This window comes from Epinephelus moara, chromosome 23 (genome assembly GCF_006386435.1).
Source record: "Epinephelus moara isolate mb chromosome 23, YSFRI_EMoa_1.0, whole genome shotgun sequence".
Lineage (NCBI taxonomy): Eukaryota > Metazoa > Chordata > Actinopteri > Perciformes > Serranidae > Epinephelus > Epinephelus moara.
The window spans coordinates 2572113-2593421 of NC_065528.1; the positions used below are offsets into that span (position 1 = coordinate 2572113).

General features: G+C 41.9%; 1 protein-coding gene and 1 pseudogene across 1 annotated transcript in view; both read left to right on the forward strand.

Moving 5' to 3' along the window:
- Positions 1-645: 645 nt before the first annotated feature.
- Positions 646-8938, forward strand: LOC126385215 (uncharacterized protein K02A2.6-like; annotated as a pseudogene).
- Positions 8939-15467: 6529 nt separating this feature from the next.
- The window catches only part of LOC126384788 (sorting and assembly machinery component 50 homolog A-like), a 22767-nt gene continuing 16925 nt past the window's right edge, over positions 15468-21309 (forward strand). The window contains exons 1-5 of the mRNA XM_050036081.1: positions 15468-15642; positions 16556-16669; positions 18756-18857; positions 18990-19077; positions 19426-19532. Coding sequence (XP_049892038.1) covers positions 15622-15642; positions 16556-16669; positions 18756-18857; positions 18990-19077; positions 19426-19532 — 432 coding nt within the window. The 5' untranslated portion in view covers positions 15468-15621. The remainder of the gene's footprint in view (positions 15643-16555; positions 16670-18755; positions 18858-18989; positions 19078-19425; positions 19533-21309) is intronic.

Below are 21309 nucleotides of genomic sequence, written 5' to 3' on the forward strand. Positions count from 1 at the left end.
TGAAACCATATATCATGCTTTGTTGCAGCATCATCAGGCAATAGAACCAACAAAACCTTATGCACTTGGTGTATTTCTTCAGACAAACCCACAAACTTGTTTAATTCACCTTTGACCTCATTTACATGTTCTTTACCTTCCATCAGAACAACAATAGTTTGTTTTAGTTTAGACAGTTTATTTATTTTAGCCTTTCTTTCTTTTTCTAAATTGCTTATTTTTTCCAATAAAGCTTTGGATGTTAATTTCACCTCACGCTTTTCTTTTTTCTCAGTTTGTGCATTTACCTCCCCACCCACATTAAGGTCAGTCTCACTCCCAGAATGTCTGTCCGGTTTCTCCTTTTCTGCTATGATGGCCAAAAGTCAAAAGTCAACGCTTTATTTATTTATCAGCACAAAAACGCATGCCCCGACGCGCAAAGTTTATTCAAGGCAGTTGCGAGTCTGCTACCAATGCATTGGATTTACGCATATTGTACCGTTAGGTGTGCACACACTATTTACAATGGCCATTAATAGACGTCAGCGCTGAACCACATACCCCAATGGTGCGTTGGCCGGCATTGATGATCTGACGTCCAATTGTCCGACGTGCGGTGTCCCGGCGGCTCCAGCAGCCCGCTCCGATGCAGCTCCAAGCCCGATGCCGGCGGCTCCAGTGGCCGCTCCGACGCGCGGTCCCGGCGACTCCAGCAGCCCGCTGTGCCTCCCGGCGGCTCCAGCTGCCGCTCCGATGCGCCGCTCCGACGCGCGGTGTCCCGGCGGCTCCAGTAGCCGAGAGACAGGTGAGTACCTAATTGTAGTGACTGGTCCTGTAGCCACTACTGGATGCTGATTGTTTTTGTTTTGACGTGTACTCGGGCAAGGCAATAAACCAACGAAAACTTCCTTTGCGTTTGAAATAATAATGTTCATTTAATTTCTTGCGGAAGCCACATAGCCTACTTAATACTTGTCCACATAAATTATAAACAGAAAAACGCTCAAGCACAAGCACAGTCGAAAACTGTTTGCTTCTCCCATCTAATCAGGCACACCTGTGCAACACTGAGTAACCTCAAGTAACCTGCCTGACCCCCCGCCAACATCCGGGTAGGGTCAGTAAACAAAGGAAATACTGCCCCCTGTATTTTGGAGGTACAGAATAAATAAATAAACACAACATGGCTCCTACAGTGTCAATTGAGCAAAAGTTGTGGGAGAAGATAGGTTTAAGAAGTTTTACAGTTTTTGAAAAAAAAACAGAGTGATGAACTTCATAATTTTTAATAGGTTTAAATGTACAAAAGTTTCTTCAGTATTTCTTAAGTTTGATGAAAGTTGTTAAGTTGTAGCACATATGGTTAATTTGTTATGAATTTTCAAAGTTTTGAACTTAAGCCGCTTGCTGTAGGGCCACTATGCAATTGTCAATAATGGTAGCTCCACATTTCCTCCCGACTATAGTCAGATAGGCATTCACAAACAATGCGAATAATGTGAAAGTCAAAAAATATTTTTTAAAGTACCCGAATCTCCAGCTTGTTTCCTGGGGCCAGGAACAAGATATTCTCGGAATATATTTTGTATGGCCATATGACTCTGATAACTGTGTGGTGTGAGGGGAAGACAAATGCATAATTTAGGGGATACGCTGTGTCAGAAGATAATTTGGGTTGTCATGTATGATAACACAATCCATTCCCAGAAAGTGCCATTAAAGCTATAGTTGGTAATCCTGTTCAGAAACACTTTTTGTTATACTCGGTGAAATGGTCCTTCCATCCTGAGAGTAGTCAATACATAATGTGTTCAGAAAAAGGAACGAAAAAAATTCGACCTCTGTGGCAGCTGCAGGCCTGTAAAAACTCTGACCAATCCCTGCCTCTCGTTGCAAGTGGAAAGAACCAATCAGATGCCTTCATGTCTCGTTCTTATATAGCCTCGCGTCACCAGGCTCTTCATGTACGGGGAAGAGCCTGGTTTCCATTCACTCTGAATTTTGTCTGGATTCTGGTTCCGGTCTAGAGAGCGGATCTGGAATTCACCAAATTCACCAAAGGAAAAGTGTTCTCCAAAGTAAAACTTTAAATTCTGCCATCGATTTACAATAAAAGAAAAAGATTAACTTAATGGCTTGGGGCTTTTCTTGTAAATTATATTCTTTAAATTAAAAAGTTTCACTGCATTTTTATTAGCTTGGTGCTTTTATTTTGACGGAAAGGCACATCCATCGAATTCCGGATCCTGTCTCTCTCGCGCTTGTGCCGGTTCCTTACCAAAACGGCCACAAAACGGCCCCAGACTAGTCCTTATCGCTCTGGTCCTGCCCACGCCCCCCTCTGTCCCTCCCTCCCTCCTCCCTGCGTGCACTCATCACGTGTCACTGTTGCCGGAAATATTCAGCACACTCCTCAGCAGAAATACAGAGTCAGCAGGAGAATACGTTTGCTGAACAAATGAGAAATGAGAAAATGCAGCCAAAAGTACCACTTCCAGCGTTACTTGTAACGGCTCGCCCTGCTAAACAGGCTAAGAAAAGAAAGTCGGAGGCAGAAAAGGCTGCAACGAAAAAGGCTTTGGATAAAGCGAGAGGACAAACCAGAGTCAACCAACATCGCAGCTTTTGAACGGTGGAGACAACTGAGGGAGCTGAAGGGCCTGAAAAGTGATGCAGAGGTTGCTGTCTTTCTGTTAGACAGGTAATTATTTGTTTTGCTTCGGAGGGATTTGTTATTTTCATGGAATATGTAATGTTAGCCAACTTAGCTACTTTTGTAGCTCGTATTAGCCCAATGCTAACATTAGCTTCTCTGTCGGTGTACTGCAGGATGCGTGTTCAAGTTTGTGGGGACGTGGCTTTGGACGGAGCACTGACAGGAGGGGGAGGAGGGTGGTGGAGCTTAGAGGAGCAGAGCCAGCACAGCAAGAGTTATAAATTGGTGATACATAATCCATCACCACTATAAATTGTTGCAGAATTCTGAGCCTTGGTCAGAGAGAGAGGGACAGAGAGAAATCAAAGGGCGGTTTGGCCTACAAAACAAAATGGCTGACAACAGAGAACTACAAGTTGGCAGAATCAAAGCTGGCTTCAGATCGGGGGAGGTCTTGTCTGACCATGTTGTCAGGACAAAGACAAAGGAAGAGAAGCGAGACTTTGAGTTGTCTCTTTGGGTGTAGCTCTGTTGAAAGCAGGGCCGCCCCTCCCTAAACGCAGAACACGCGCTGTGCGTAGGGCCTCATCTTCCATGGGGGGCCACATTTTGCGCGAGGGGACGCATTTGCGCATATGCGCAATGGATGCGCACATGCGCTACCGTGAGGCGTGCATAGAATCAGCTCGAGGAAGGAGAGAAGAGACCTGACCGCCCATGCGTCGCTGCAATGATTGACAGCACTCGACATCTGAACAATAAGAGGGGTGCACTGGCAGGCACTTGCAGAGCTGCAGCAGGTGAAGAGTTGTCGACATGTTGTCCAAAAGAGCCTCAGGAGTATGTGCGGGGACAGGAGGGTGTGCGGGCTCCACGGAGGGGGAGACCCGAGCCTCGGGGGTATGTTCGGGGCCAGGAGGTCGGATGCTCCCAGAGAGGGGAGAGGGAGAAATATAGCTAAATAAGATGAAAATAGAAAAGAATGTCTCCCTCTTTTATTTTATTTTCAGTGTTTAATCAAGGGTGGGGGATTGAGGTGGTGGAAGTTACTTTCTTTTGATGAGTAATTGATGGCTATTTGTGACTCAGATTTGTTTATTTATTTATTTCAGTGTGAAGTTATTTTTATTTAATATTTATTTATTTATTTCAGGTTGAATGTTTTATTTTATTTGACTCACACAGCCAAACTAGTGTATCTACAGTACATTTGTTATTGCCAGTAAAGGTTGTCAAGTTAAATGGCAAGTTGTTGTACGGTCATTTTGTACCTATGATACATGGGGATGGGGGCCTCCAAATAAAATTTCGCATAGGGCCCCAATTTGGTCAGGGGCAGCCCTGGTTGAAAGCCTATTTGTAAATGAGTCTATGAGAATGTGATATGTGTTGCTGGATTAGTGCAGGGGATGTTTAGTTGCATGCAAGACTTTGTCTGTGAACAGCATTAGCAAAATAAACACTTAGCCTTAGCGAAGACAACTAACTAATGACCTAACTGCAAATAATCACAACAATTACTCAAGAAACAGCATTAAATCACATACAACAATTTAAACAGTCTTGCCTGTACAGCTGTGATAAAGCTTTGCCCAGTTGTTACATTACCGATCCTTGAATGGATAGAAGAAAGAGTCGCTTTGTGGTGTGCTGCTTTTGTTAGCCGGCCGAGGAAGGCTGGAAAGAGCTGTGGTTCCACATGTCTTTGTTGTGTCCTTGTTCCAAAGGTGCAGATCCGAGGTAGCTCGGGTCCTTACAGAGTTAGACATTGGGGTGCTAACTCAACTTGGTTCTCCTTGTTGCTGGAAAGTTAGTTGTAAACCTTGTGTTTGACTTGTGACTTGTTTGCAGCACTGGCAGAGGGAAAACAGTTTTCCAAACTGGACATGAGCCATGCTTACCAGCAGATACTCCTGGATGACAACTCAAAGAAATACCCGACAGTTAACACCCGCCAGGGACTTTTCACTTACAGCAGACTGCCATTTGGAGTTGCCTCAGCACCCACCATATTCCAGAGGACCATGGAGGGTCTGTTAGGGGGAATTCCCCTAGTGGTGGTGCACCTTGATGACATCTTGGTGAATGGAGTGGATGAGGCTGACCACCTAAAAACCCTTGACACAGTGTTAACAAAGGTGGAAGAGGCAGGTTTGAGCTTAAGGAGGAATGAGTGCACCTTCCTGCAGGATGAAGTTGAGTATTTGGGACATAGGATGGACACTAAGGGACTTCATCCTATGGAGAAAAAGGTGAAAGCCATCCAGGAAGGGAGATGTGCGATGGAAGTGGAAAAAAGAGCAGGAAGAAGCCTTTCAAAAATCCAAGGCCCTGTTGGACAGATTAGATGTGTTGGTTTGTTACTCAGCAGACTGAAATTTAATCATGCCATGCAATGCGAGTGGGCGCTGTGCATGGGCAGACTGGGACACAAATTCAGCCCGGGACATTCAGGCGCACCGGCCCACACACTGGCCCATGCACCGGCCCACACACTGGCCCACACGTTTCTACCTATAATCCTCTACAGTATATGTTTGTACACGCTACACAAATGCACTGACTAATTATTATACAAAGACATCAGTAAAATCAATGCTAATATTCAGAGATTGATTTAAGATTTTAGATTGTATTTAACTTAAAATATGAGCATATGACTCTGTCCTAATGAATCTAATTTTATGCACAATATAATTGTCTGCCCTGCCCTGCCCAGCCCTGCTCTTGTATTACATAAGCCCAATTTATATTTTCCATGGCTCACAGCCATGAACTAAGGAGATATAAATTGGGCAATAGGCCCTATAGTCAACTTTTAGTCAACTTATTACTACAACAAAAAAATCCCACTTAATACTACTAAAAAGGTTTTCCTCTGGCTAAAATGTAATGCATAGTAGGCTATGCCTTCACATCACACCTGTCATATTTCTGGTCTCATCCTCCTCCTCATCACGACTGGGGTTAGTCTGTCCCTCAGCTTCATTGTCCTAGAGACTAAGAGCACCACCTAATGTTAATGGCACTGTCGGCCCCAGCTCCATCCCCATCGTTAGCAACATCAGCAGTGTCAGCCCATCAACCAACGCCAAGGCCAAACAGGTTGGTTTGAAGCACTTTGCTGCCTCTTCTTTTAAAGATTTAAGTTTTTTTATTTGAGTTTTTTCCACGCCAGTCTTTCTTTTTTTTAACCGGCTTTATCCATGTTTTCTGTCTGTCTCTTTCTCAGTAGCTAGCACTAACAGTCAAACTAGCCTGGTCTGCCATGAGTAATGACTGATGACTGCGGCTGAGCCAATCAGATTTCAAGAAAAACGAGGGCCTCTTTCGTATTGGAAGAGGCCGCTCTTATCTCCTCCTTCAGGCATCAAAACATAAGATTGACACCTACGTTCCCTCTGAACATCTCACAGCAAACAAACAACATGGGAGGGACGTACAGTACTGACAGCTAACATTCACTTGTCTTTTTTTTGTCTTTCTTTGACCACCGGGCCAGCCCCACCGGCCCACACCGGCCCACTTGGTGACCAGCCCATCGGGATTCGTCCCGAACGTCCCAATGGCCAGTCCACCATTGGTGCTGTGTTATCCCACCGAATGGAAGACGGAAGTGAGAGACCCATAGGTTTCATGTTGCACACGCTGCAGCCTGCTGAAACAAGATACTCTCAGCTTGACAAAGAGGGCTTGGCAGTCGTGTTTGGTATCAAGTTTCACAAATACATATATGACTGGGGCTTTATCATCTACACAGATCATAATCTAATCTGATCTATCTTTTCAATAAGAAGAAACCCATCCAGGCCTGGAATTTCATCATTTTAGGGGCAAGGCCACTCGGCCTTTCGTGTTGTCAATTTTTTGAGGGCAGAAAGGCCAAAAGCCAGGGCAGCAAGGCCATAAAATAAAACAATGATTTTAAGTCCACGTCCATAATGAATTTAATTTAAGGACTAAGGATGTATAACTATCTGTGAAATGAATAAATAAAATGAGCTCAAGTAATAATAATGAGTATAATAAGTAATAATGTGATTTATTTAATAGCACTAATAAACCCAATGTGTTTTAAATATAGAACAACCAGATTCGTGTATTTATAAGCAAACAATTTTAAATATTAGGCCTAAATATTTTTTGAGTGTACATGATAAACTGATTCAGTGAACAAGACTGGCTTACAATTAGCCTATTTTGATGTGTTGTTAGATAGCTAACAAACTACAGCAGGGCTATTCAATTACCGCAAAATCACCTGGGGCAGTGCGGGTGGGGCATCAAGGCCAAATGAGGAGGGCACAAGGGTCATGGCCCTCGTGGCCCTCGTGAAATTCCTGCCCTGAACCCATCCCATAAATGGGTTCCCCAAGAGTGCAGAGATGGGCTGTGCGCCTGAGCGCCTACAGCATTGTATACAGACCAGGAAAACACCACGCCAATGAGGATGTGTTAAGCAGACTGCCACTTTCTGAACCAATGAGCAAGGAGGAGAGAACAGAACAAGTCTTGATGATGGATCTGCTAGATGAGATGCTGGTGGACACAAACCAAACAAGAAGCTGGACAGCTAAGGATATAATATTGCCCCAAGTCCATGCATATGTCCTCAAAGGCTGGCCTGCAGAAACAGGCATCCATTTCAAGGCTTATCATCAGCGGAGAATGGAGTTGAGTGTGAGGAATGGTTGTGTGCTCAGGGGAGTAATCAAACCTACGAAAAGCAGAGACAAAATGCTAAAACTACCACACCAAGCAAATGCTGGCATGTCAAAGATGAAAGGCCTGTCCAGGTCTTATCTGTGGTGGCCAGGAATGGATCAGGATTTGGAAAAGGCAGTGCAGTCGTGTGAGGAGTATCAGGCCCACCAAAAGACACTGTCAAATGCACCGTTACACCCATTGGAGTGGCCAGAGTCGCCATTGTCCAGAATTCCGTTGGACTATGCAGGCCCCTTCCAAAGAGAAATGTTCCTACTGATAGTGAATGTGCACTCAAAGTGGATTGACATTTACCCCATGAAGACATCCACATCACAGGATACCATAGAGAAACTATGTCAGAGTTTCAGTGTTTTTGGCCTATCAAAAAGGTTGATGTCTGACAATGGTACCCGTTTCACAAGTGCAGAGTTTGAGTCATTTATGAAGAAAAATGGAATTCGCCATGTGAGGTCAGCACCATTCCATCCATCCTCTAATGGGTTGGTGGAGAGGGCGGTCCAAACCTCCAAGGGGGAAAAGATGAAAGGAGAGACAGTTCAAACTAGACTGTCTAGTTTTCTGTTCTGTTATCACATACCTTCAGATCAACGTGGGGAAAACCAAAGAGCTGATGGTGGATTTCCGCAGGCGCAGACTCCTCCCCCCAACACCGGTGAACATCCAGGGAAAGGACATTGAGATGGTGACATCTTATAAGTACCTGGGTGTTCATCTTAACAATAAACTGGACTGGACTAATCACATAACAGCACTATACAGGAAAGGCTAAAGCAGACTCTACCTGCTGAGGCGGCTCAGGAATTTTGGAGTGCAGGGAGCGCAGGGATGAAGACCTTCTTTGACACTGTGGTGGCATCAGCCATCTTTTACGGAGTGGTCTGCTGGGGCAGCAGCGTCTCGGCTGCAGATAGGAAGAGACTGGACAAGCTGATCAAGAAGGCCAGCTCTGTCCTGGGATGCTCTCTGGACTCTGTGCAGGTGGTGGGAGAAAGGAGGATGACAGCCAAGCTGTCATCTCTGAGGACTAATGACTCCCATCCTCTGCAGGAGGAGATAAAAGCTCTGGAGAGCTCCTTCAGCGATAGACTGATTCACCCAAAGTGTGTGAAGGAACGCTATCGCAGGTCCTTCCTGCCTGCTGCTGTCAGGCTACATAACCAGCACTGCTCACAGTAAACTGCACCATGGACACTTCATGGACACTATGGACACTTTAAAAACACCACAGCTGTCTGCTGTTTTTTGCACATACAATCACTTGCACTAGATGTGCTCTCTTTAATCCACTGCTCATTTTTATTCACAGCTCATTATTATCCACTTCTCATTATTATTATTAGTAGTAGTAGTAGTAGTAGTATTTATCGCCATTTCTTGTATTTTTGTACTTTATTTTGCATGCCTAGTTTTTAAGTTTTAAGTTTTTAAGTTTAAATTTTGAAATTTTTAATCTGACTCCTTGACTGCTGTAACACTGGAATTTCTAAATTGTGGGATCAATAAAGGTGTATCTTATCTTATCTTATCTTATCACACCTCATGTTATGACAGGCATGTCACCTGCAGAGCTGATGATGTCACAGAGACTCAGATCTGTTGTGGATTTAGTTGTGCCTGATGTGAACACTTAAGTGCAGCAAACAAAAACAACTGAAGCAGAAACAGGCCAATGACACAAACAGGAAACTGAGTAGTTTCACACCTGGAGATGACGTTCACATCAGAAACTATTCCTATGGCCCTAAATGGATCCCTGCAGTTATCCAGATCACTTCACTTCACTTCACTTTATTAATTTGTCCCTTGAAGGGCGATTTGGTTTGCAGCAGACAGATTCAACACATACATTCAACAGTCACAATTAGACATAAAACCTACATGATGTGAGCAGTGAATTACATCAAATGCACCAAGTGCACAGTTTACAGTGCAAAGAAAGAAAGAATATAGACCACTGGTCAGCTTATATACAGTAGCCTACACAGTAAAGTGCGTAGCAGATAAATAAATAAATAAACAAACAGGTACAAAATAGTAGCAATGGAAGTTTTAAACCACAGTGCAGTTACCTCCTCCAATCCGCAGCGTTTAGAGCCTGGATGGAGAGAGGCACAAAGGAAAATTTGTATCTGTTTTTAGTAGCTGGGGGAACATTTAGGCGGAGGCCAGAAGGAAGAAGCTTATATTCCTGGTTAAGAGGATGAATATCATCCCTGCGAATGGACGTTGCTTTCTTGAGCACCTGGATGTTAAAAATTTCGTCCAGACTGCTGAATTTCACCCCAGCTACTTTAGAAGCAACACGTACAATTCTCCCTAGGGAGTTCCTGTCCTTGCTGGCAAGGTTTCCATACCAACAAATGACAGAAAAAGAAACAACAGATTCGCTAAAAGCACTGTAAAACATTTTCATCAGGCTCCTATCTACCTGGAATTTGGCGAGCTTCCTCAGACAAAAGAGGCTGCTCACATCAGAGACTTTGCTAGTTAGAGTGAGATCCCTCCTAGGAAAAGGGCAACAATGCGCTCTGATCTCACTGGAAGGAGGAACCTTCCAAGGTAGATACTGAAAAAAAAAATCAAAAGAGTTCTAGTTTTCTGACCATTGTCATGCTGATGAATATTATGTACTAACAGTTTTAGTTATTTGACATTTTCTAGAAGTGTTGAACTGTTGACTTAAAGGTGGAGGAGATGTGGTATCTTAACATTTATACTGTTATTTCCTAATGATAAACAGTGGCGTGCACAGACTTTTTGAAGGGCAGGGGCGAAAAGAGAAAAAAGGGCACAAACAGCGCGTTCTCGCCACTGAAGAGGGCACTAAGTTCCGCGTGTTTTCGAGGGCACTTTAGACATGTTTATATGTTATACAAATGGCACATTATATAACCTTAAAACAGACTAACTAGACAGACTACTCAAGTTAGTTTGTAGTTAGGATCAGCATCCACAAGAACTGTGTAGATTCAATGTTGGACTGTGAAGAACACACAGAGACATGGATGTATAAAGGAAATAAATCCCTGGGGGGGTCTGGGGGTCATCCCCCAGAACATTTTCAATTAAGTAGATGCCATTTCCTGTATTCTAGTGCATTTTAACACCATATTAGTAGGCTACCAGATAATCCAAACTGGTTCTGTGAGATATAGTTCTGGCTCAATATAGATCAAAAAAGGGCCCAACATAAAAGTCATTGCAACAGTAATGTTTCATAGTATTTCTTGGTCCTAATAGTCTTCTGGAGTTTAGTGTGTTTTTCCACCCAAGAGAGCAGCTGTGTTTTGGCAACCAGGAGGGCACTTAAGCATGCGTTTTTACCACCCAAGAGGGCAGTTTATCATGTTTTCACCAGCCAAGAGGGCAGTTTAGTGTGTTTTGCCAACCAGGAGGGCAATTTAGCGCGCGTTTTGGTTCCCAGGAGGGCACTTTAGCGTGCGTTTTGGTTCCCAGGAGGGCAATTTAGCGCGCGTTTTGGTTCCCAGGAGGGCAATTTAGCACGTGTTTTGGTTCCCAGGAGGGCACTTTAGCGTGCGTTTTGGTTCCCAGGAGGGCAATTTAGCTTGCGTTTTGGTTCCCAGGAGGGCAATTTAGCACGTGTTTTGGCTCCCAGGAGGGCACTTTAGCGTCCGTTTCGGTTCCCAGGAGGGCAATTTAGCGCGCGTTTTGGCTCCCAAGAGAGCTATTGATATTGATTATGATATGGGTTATGCCTAAAAGGTCCACTCGGCGGCCATCGTGCTGTATTGTTAAAGTGTATAACCCGTAACCCGTTGTAACCCATGGAGATGTTCCCTGCACATGTTTGTACTTTTATGAAATCATTGTTGACTTGTTTGTTTTATGTACGTCTTTCTGGCAAGTTTGTGTTTTTATGTAATTGGGTGAGACCAAAGACAAATTTCCTGCCTTGGCTGGACAGTAAAGTTTTTCTATTCTATTCTATTCTATTCTATTCTATTCTATTCTATTCTATTCTATGTTTTTTACCAGAAGAAGAATCAGAGAGAGCATAGTCTGGAAGTTCATGTCGCTAGAAAGTTAAGAGACTAGTGAATGTAATGTATGCCACACTCCTTAAAGATTTACGTGTTAAGAGATGCAACAAAAGGGATGCAAAAGAACTACAAAGAGACACAAAAAACTACAAAGACACACAAAATGGCTATAGAGTGACACAAAACAACCAAAAAAAGACACACATACACCTCAACAAGACACAAAATGACTTCGTCGTACTCGTCGTCCTCCGCTTACTTGACTTCAAAGAGGCAAAAACAACTATAAACAGATGCAAAGGAACAACAATGCGACACAAAATGACTACAAAGAGTCGCACAACCACAAAAAGATGGCTACGATTACAAAGAAATGCAAAACAAACAAATAAAGAGGCAGAACCTCCATAAAGTCTGTGTGTCCTGCTTCTATGTAGGAGAGGAGGAGGGGCCCTTTGCATATCTGTGCCCAGGGGTCCATTGTCTCATAATCCACCCATGAGCTCAAGGCCCACAGTTTAGGGAACTTTGTGTATCAGTGAATGTGGTCTTATTGATTTTAGGATATTATGTCTGCAAACCAAAAATAGACACAGATGTACAGCTTTTTTTCTCAAATGTAATTGTGAAGGAGGTTTGATTGAATTTATCATATAGTTTATAATTTATCCTACAGTAAAGTCTAGTGAATAACAGTTTTATTGATGCCATTTTAAAATGTTTTATAGACTACAACAATGCAGCACGCTCACATACAGGGCCAAAGCTGGCTGGGAACTCACCAAACATTTCCTCATTTTAAAATGAGGCGCAGTCGGAGTGTTCTGACAAACACCGCCATCTGCTGGAGAAGCTCCTTCAACGTGATCTGGGTCCGTCCCGCCTACTTCAATGCGTTCTCATTTCTATCCAATCCCAGAGGGGAGACAGGGTGATGCCTTCAAGACCAAGACATTTGTTAGTTTTGACAGGGTCTTTGGTGGTGGCTTTTCATCCTGCAGTCTAGTGCCACTCATTTGCTGCACTATAACATCTGACTGTCCTTATATTGCAATAATAGCTGTGAGCAGCTACATTGTTGCTGCTGGATTTGTTCTGAGGACTGGCATTATTGCAGTGCAGCCACTTAACAGGAGTAACCGGGTGCTTGTAGGCTTTAGAATTAGGGGAGACCGGGGATGGTTGCAACACTCTTTGCTGTCCTGGCAGTAGCACAGAGACTATTTGGACTACAGCAACCAAATTTTTATTCATTTTATTATATAGGGGCTAACTGAGCATGTGCAGTATGACTGTCATCAGTGTAGCTTGTTTCTGGTTGGAGGAATAAGAGCTGTTGCAACCGCCCCATGTTGCATCCATAGATTTTAGAAATAACTACATACCAGATGCCAAGATGACACCTATTAAGTCCAATGGAGTTGCTCACTTGGTGCATACGTTAAGAAAGTTTTCTAGCTTCTGGGTTTACTTCCGCGGTATGTGGCCCACTGTATAAACACAGTTGTGTTTCTACCACTAGCCCACCTGCGAGTTCTCACTCAGCTCATGGACTTTACATTACAGTGACGTCACAGATTTTTAAATCACTTTTCTGGGCTTAGGGAAAGATTTACAAATATAAAACCAAGATTCATGCCTGACCATGTTGCAGTTCAAGGTTTCCTGCCAACAGTTTTACAAATGTCTCTTTTACAGTGATGGCCTATGGAGAAAATGCTGTCTGGGCTAAAGGGTTTTTTTTTTGCTGCAATACTGCTAGTGGCTATTGAGGAAAAATTTGCTGCAAGGTTGAGCAACGTTCCTGGGGGCCTGGTTGCAACTATCCCCAGTCTCCCCTAATTTTTTCCCCAATTCCTAACTAGCATGTCATGAACACATGGTAGTAAATTTTAGCTTGATAGGCTATGTTGGAGCTTTTACACAGAAAAAAATAATAATACATACTGATTTATAAACAACAAAATGCAGGGGATGAAAGGCCTTAGATGAGGTAACAATATATGCGTTTGAAATGAAATGAGCCAGGCCTGCACAGAATTGATCACCAGCGATCACCGGACAATGCATGTGGGTTAGTTTTGTGTCCGACTTCATCCTGACTTGCACTGACATCATACAAAAGAGGACAATGACAATCTTGTGAGATCAAGGTAGTTGCAGTTTTTAGAGTCAGGCACTGCAGTTGCTCTCCACCGACTACAAGACCCAGGGCATGATGGGAAATGCCTGGCTCACACCTGATCGAACAGCTGATTGGTTTAGATGTTGACGCAACAATATGACGTTTAATATAAACTCTTAATTTTCGTTGAATTTCAGAGATTTATATGTTTTTGGTCTGAATTAAAGGTTTATTCTGTTAACAGAAAACAAGTGTTACTCATGGGGACATTTAGGAGTCAAAAACTAAATACATTCATCATAAACTATACAGAATCTATTGCATATTAACATTAGACTGCTTTAATTATTGACATATTTAGCAACATAAAGACTTGTGGTCAGTGGGATGTGAGGATTCTTAAAATAACATCTGTACAAATGTGAAGCCCTGACTACATCTGACTGATCTGTAATGAAAGCTGCAATCTTGTATCTCTTTCCCTTGAAAACATTAACCTAATGGTCAAACACAATTTATTTATGTAGCTGAGGGGACAGCTCTGCCCTGCAGCAGCAAACTGATATAGTGCTGATTTACATGAGAATTCATGCAAAATGGAGGTTGACCCATGAACATAAATTACAGATAAATCATTTCAATAGGCTACTCTGTCATAATTAAAACAGTTGTAGGCTGAGAGTAAACTGATTTATGGGTCTGTTAACATTTTAATAAATCGGCATCAGATCTAAATGGATGTGAGTGTTTCTGTGACTTCCTGTACAGACTGAAGGCTGCTAGCATTTTGGTAAAATTATATTTTCCCACAACTTTTCACCACACAGTTCTTTATTATGGAACAACAGGGTCATTGCCATTAAGAGAAAATCCATTTTTAAAGCTGACTGGTATAACAAGGGTTTAATTTTTGTGTATGACTTATTTACTCCAGATAGAAACACTTGTTATCCTTTGAAGATTTTTCCAGAAAGTTAAATGTTACTGTTTCAGGAAAAGGGTATGACCAAATCTGCAGAGCAATTCACATTCCTTTATTTTGTATGGTACAAAGCAGCGTACAATTTTCTCTGATTTCACCTGGTTTACTCTCTTTAAAAGTCAGTGACGTTAACTTGATGGATAAAAAATATGATAACAGAATGATTAGCATGGTTTTTAAACAAAAAAACATTGGAGGACTTCAACTCATGCTCTGTACAGGATAATATTAAGGTCCCTTTAAGGAAAAAGTCCTTTTCATTTTACTTATCATGTCTTGCTGATGTTGAGACTCATTTTAAAATTGTGTCAGGATATACTCTGTCAATATTTTCCTTCATAAAATATTTAGATTTGAACCTTCTGCACCTTTTGTTCCTCAGAGTTTGAAACCATTAACCATGTATTTTTCAAATGTTCATGTGTAACTTCGGTTTGGTCTTATATTCACAACTGGATAACATTCCATCATTTAGTCACATTGATATGGCTCATTTCATGGTTAACCTGGATGCAAATATGTCAGGTACTGTTACATACTTGTCATTATTTGGGTAAATACCACGTTCATACTTGTAAGTGGAGAGGATGTACTCCCTCTTTCACTGTGCTTATAAAAAAAACTTTGCCAACTACTTAAAGTTGCTGATATATATGGAAAAAATGAATAGTGAAGCCAAACAAAACAAAGCAAAACAGAACTAAAAAAAAACGTAGCCTTGCCTTGTGCTTTTTTGTTCACCTGATTGTTTCTATTTTATTCTGTTGCCTTTTTTGTTTGCGTTTGTGCTGTAGCACCATGTCGACCATTGATATTAATTTCTTTTATCCTTTAACTTATATTTCCCGACTTGTTCTCTTCTCCTTGTGATAAATGAAGTAAGAAAAAGAAAAAAAAGACTGAAGGCTGCTGGGCTGTAATCTGCCGGAAATCTGTAACCCGCCTGGTCTCGTCCACTTTCCACAATCTCGAACGAGCCTATTACGAGGGGAACTTGAACACAACGCGAGATCTCACCAACTGTCATGGCGTCTCCCTTGAAGGGGGATTGGTACTGGAGAAAGTAGCCGCTGTCATTTATTACATTTCTCCCGTATAGCGCGCAGCTAACCCCGATTGAAGAGGCTTCTAGGAGCGGATAGTTATAATGGGGACTGTCCATGCTAAGGTAAACTGTGTTTCTTCCTGATAGCTGGCCTTTTGTATGTTTCCGACCATGACCTCCCAGCCCAGTGAAGGCTGCAGACTCCACAGTGTTGTACTCGATGTACTGTTCCACACAGCTGGACACAGAGACAGGAAAGTCAAGTGAACATGAGCTTACACTGGACAACTGTGGATGGTGACACGATGCAGCTTTGCATTAAGCTAACTTAAATGTCCGTACTGCTACTAGTATAGACTGGGCGGGATCTTTATATCACATTTTCTGAAACAATAGCTCATTGTGATGATATTTAGCGGGTTATTTGTGCTTACAGATGATATTTACACAGAAGAACATCACAAGAAGCCATTATATGAGCCCGGAATAGAGTCATAAGTTCAGAAAATGTTTTTACTTTTTTATAAGGCGGGTCGATCACCACCTCACAACAAACAAACACCCAACAAGGTCCCCATATCAAAATTCTTATTCATCTTAAATTCACTAATTGTGATAAAAAAGTTGACCCTGCTGTCCAAACCTGTGTGAACTGACTCACCCTGTCATATGCAGTGACCTTTATTTGTCGTGAGACATCAGTCCTCTTTTTAAGCCCCACCCACTGACTTTCCTGCCCTTTCTCTTCCATGACAGCTGCTCTTTAAAAGTGCCACATATATTTGTGTGATGTCGTTGTATTGAACTGTGTGAGCATAAGCTTAAGTCTTACCTTACCTCGCTTCATATTCTCATTCAACACATAAACGAAACAAAATATAAACTTAGACAGTGCCAGTCTTAATATATTTTTGTTTTTTACACACACACACACACAGTCCACTGATCTGGCACTGCATTTGAAAATGAACTTTCTTTGTTTTAGCTCGCACAGGTGATGTCACTTAAAGCGCTGTTGTGTTTATAATTTTTTCAGAGTCTTGATCCTCTCCCGATGCATGGCCGGGACTTGGGTGTCCACCCTGATGACTTGATGGAGCCTCCAGAACCAGAGCAGGAGTCCAAGCAGGAGATCCTCGAAAACAAAGATGTAAGCGATAGCAGTAGTTATAGTATCCAAAATAAAATATAGATACAATAGTATTTACTTAAGCAATGACCAATAACTTGAAAACAATAGTCACATAACTAGACTCCGTAATGAAACCTAGTTTAAAACTCCAGAAGGTAGGTCAAACCTTAGTTACAACCAGTATTGGACACATTTTCCTGTTGAGTTGGCCAGCCAACTTGAGCTTAATACTTTCTAGAGATTCCCAAACTAAATAAATACCCCAGATATAAATGCGAGACTGCTTAGCTAGCTCAGTCTTATTATGAGTAAGATATCTGCTGGGGAAAAAAAAATCCATATTCAGATTAGGGATGCAGTGCAATGAGATTTTCGTGGTACCATAACCATCTCAGAAAACAAAGCTGTTTCACGGTACCACAGAATTAAAGAATTTATATTATTATCAGTCAGAATTACCCTTAAAGGACTGAAAACAGAAGGGTTATTGTTGGTTGAACAAATGTTTTATTACTGTAACTGAAACTTGAAACCATTTATTTTAATTGAAGTATATGTAAAAAGTCTCCCCTTTGAAAATAACTCAAATATAATTGAGATTCTCCTTCCACTTGCATTTTTTTTCTTCAATATCATAGGTAAGCAAGTGGACATGGTATGATAAAAGTAAATTTCCATATCACGGTATACCTTAAAGGGAAATTTCGGTTTATTTCAACCCATCTCCTATCATCCTAAATTTGTTTCAAGTGACTAGTGACATACAGATAATAGTTAGCATGTTAGCCGTTAGCCTAGATACAGCCGTAGCGTCAGACCTGTTAAAACGTAAGTGAACGGGCATCCCTTCAAGTGCAAAGTTAGTCCACTAAACAAGCTTTTTTTCCACAAAGACCGCCTCATATCGTTATGTAAATGTCAGAGAACATATAGAAAACAACATGTAAACGTGTTGTCCTTCCTTACCGGTGTGCTGCCATGTTTGTTTATCCCTCTAGCTCTGCTTTCCAAAGCACAGCCGAAATATATCTTGCCAGCTCTAGATAAAGCCCAGCTGGATACTAACGTTACTCCAGGTGGAGGTGTCTCGTCCTCGGTCACATCCAGACCTTGAAAATAAGGCTGCAACCGGTCCCATTCCTTGCAACAGAGGCATTCCTCTTCTGTGGNGCACTTGAAGGTATGCCCGTTCACTTACGTTTTAACAGGTCTGACGCTACGGCTGTATCTAGGCTAACGGCTAACATGCCACTAGTCACTTGAAACAAATTTAGGACGATAGGAGACGGGTTGAAATAAACCGAAATTTCCCTTTAAATCTGGTAGGCTATGTTGTTGCAACCCTAATTCAGATTTAGTTTACATCTGCAGACTTCACCAGTATTTTTAAGCTAGTATAGCACCTTGTCACCAGCACAGCTGATGGGGGACGCCAGAGGATGCCAGACATTTCCAGTAACTCAAGCATTGTAAAGTCCAAAATTCACAATTAATTGAAAAAAGATAAATGTCATTATTTCCAAAATCCACAATGTTTTTATGAATGAAATAATGAAAAGAATTTAATGAAATATTCTGCCTCAATTTATATTAGATGGCGTTCAGCCATTTTATAAAACAACTGAGGTCACACTCTGGCTTGCTGCACTCCAGGGAGTTGACTTCCAGTGTGCTTCTAAATATTACATATCAGGCTATATATTTTCAGGATTGTGACAAGTTTTTCTGTAGATTTTAGCCCATATACATCAACATATATAGAGCATGTGTGTGTTCATTATGTACCAAGGCAGAAGCAGCAGCAGCCTCATCATCTTCCAACCATATATTGAAACTAAGTCTGCTGATAAATCAAAATTAATAATAAAATGATCCATTTTGTAGCAGTTTTGTAGGCTTCTGGTTTTTGCTCCAGCTCTGGAGGTAGGACGTTGATATCTCTAACACTCTGCAACTCACACCAAAACTATCTAGACTGATACATAGGAAACTGTCCATGTAAGATGATTTTTCACAGGTTACAGGTTAAATCCATTTTAAATGTGTTAGTATCCCTATATGATGATGATAGGAAAGTAATCCAAGTAAATATCTTTGATTGCAGGTGGTTGTCCAACATGTCAATATCCAGGGTCTTGGAAGAACTAAAGAGGACCTGCTCGGTTATGAGATCTCCGATGTTTTTCACGCCAAAAACCTCATCGATGTATGTATTTATGATTGTACTGCACATTAAGGCATGAGAGCACTCTGTCAGGTTCTGAAAAGTTTTAAATTATGTCGGGTCCAGAAGATGAGGGTTCCAAAGCACAGAGCTCTGTTTCTGTCATGGTTGTAGGTGATGAAAAAATCTCATATCGCCAGACAGAAGTTGCTCCGCCTGGGAATCTTTAAAGAGGTGGAGGTTCTAATCGATACATCTGAAGGTAACTTATTCAAACCCAAATGTGAAAAAGAACATTTTCTAATATTCCTTCATTGTGAACAGTGGCAATAATAGAAAATCAAAATGTGGCAGCAGATGTTTTAATCGTGGCAGGCTGCCTCAAATAAATGAATCTGTTGGAAACCCTGTGTTAGACAATTTTGTAGATTACCTGCCTAGGCTAGCACGAGGTTTTAAAGTAGAAATAGTGACATTTAAATTCACCAGATCAGTACATACAGTATATTTTGTGAAAAGTCTTGTTTTGAGATGATATGAGCACTTAGTGATTTTCTATGGGATAATGGCCCTGTAATGATGCGGATTCTGATTCATTGTACCTCCTCAGGTTCGGATGCTCTGCCCAACGGTCTGGATGTAACGTTTGAGGTGACAGAGATAAAAAGGCTGACAGGAAGCTACAACACCATGGTTGGCAACAATGAAGGAAGCATGGTGAGAGAAACAACACCGATGTACAACTCATGTCAGTCTTATTTTCTTTTTTATTATGGGCTGGAGTTGGAGCAGGACTGCATTGCATAGTGAATTAGAGGATGTACACATGCCATGTTGTTTGTGCCCTCAAATTAATTGTTTTCAATGTAGATGCGCTGTGGGCGTGGCCAAATGCCAGAATGATGCTGTCACGACGTGCACACATTACAGAAAGCCTATTTTTCAGGCCGGGACATCTGCACCCTGGGATAAACAGAGTTCAACTTTCAGACCACAGTAGCGCGCACCATATGTCAGGTGACAAGGACCAACCAACCGCGTTAATACCAATCTGTGATAAATGTGGAGTTGAAGTTAATAATTTTTTAGGACTATCCAGAGTTTTACATCTGTACTACTGACAATATTTTAGGCCTGCACACTTAAAAAACAGCGCCTAGAAGAATCTCAGCTCTGCACTCAGGATTTTAGGTCAGTAGGCTATGACACTGTGCTTGTTAAGGTTGCTAAGGCCTCAGACGCAGCCCACTTCTGCGCTCTTGAAAGTTGACTTTGAATAAGCGTTAAAGATGTGGCATGCGTATGGCCCCTCAGGGTTTCTCTTGCACACATGCAACCCCAATTCCAAAAACGCTGGGCACTGTGTTAAACTTAAATATAAACACAATGCAATGGTTTGTAAATCCTTTCCGACCTATATTAGACTGAGTACGGTACAAAGACAAGATATTTAATGTTCAACCTGATAAACTTTATTGTTTTTTGTAAATATACACTCATTTTGAATTTGATGCCTGCAACATGTTCCAAAAAGTTGTGTGTTTACCACTGTGTAACATCACCTTTCCATTAACAACACTCAGTAAGTGTTTGGGAACTGAGGACTAGGGTTGGGTACCGAAACTCGGTACTTTTTGTACTTGATACCGATTCACGTTGGTACTACCGAGTACCGATTCACTTAAAATGAAACGGTGCCAAATTTCTGTACCTGAGGTGGAGGCGGAGCGAGAGTGCATGACTCGCACCTCAGACTCAGCAACAATGGCGACAAAAACAATGTGCAGACAAAAGTTAACGTGCAGCACTGTTCCTAAATGTTCTCAATAAAATGTTGAAACTGAGAAGTTTAGACTATGGGCCTGAACGACGCATAGTGCGTCCATTTTCTCCGCGACTGTATGCCATAGCGAGAAGCCACACATATCAGCGGAAACAGCAGAACTGTAGCTTTCCGACAAGGCCAAGCACTTGTCGGTAATCCAATGTTTTCACAGCGAAAAATTACAATAAAATGATGTATAACAGAGCTTTCATACAGCTTTGCACACACATTACTCTTGGATGGATTACGCACATTAAGGCATGAGAGCACTCTGTCAGGTTCTGATGCAGGCTCGCACAGAAATGCCACATATATCACATGAAAGCGCAGGACCACACACATCATTGTGCTGTCATCCCATCACGCTATAAATACAGATCAATTGTCTACAAAATAAAAACTTGACGAATTTCTTTACAATCCATTATACAGATCTTGTTATCAGTCACTTCATATAGTGAGGAATATCGTATCTTACCACGTCTTAGGCTTGCGTGTGTTTCTCCCTGTCTATCCACACTTGTAGTACAGCTTTCAAGATGCAAATATCTCCATATTGTCCAGTTGACACTCCATCAAACTTTGTATGACAAGACCAGCCACTTCACCTTTGCGCACCCAGACAACTGCAGCCTAATGCATGCTGACAGGGCCGTAGTCACCATATAC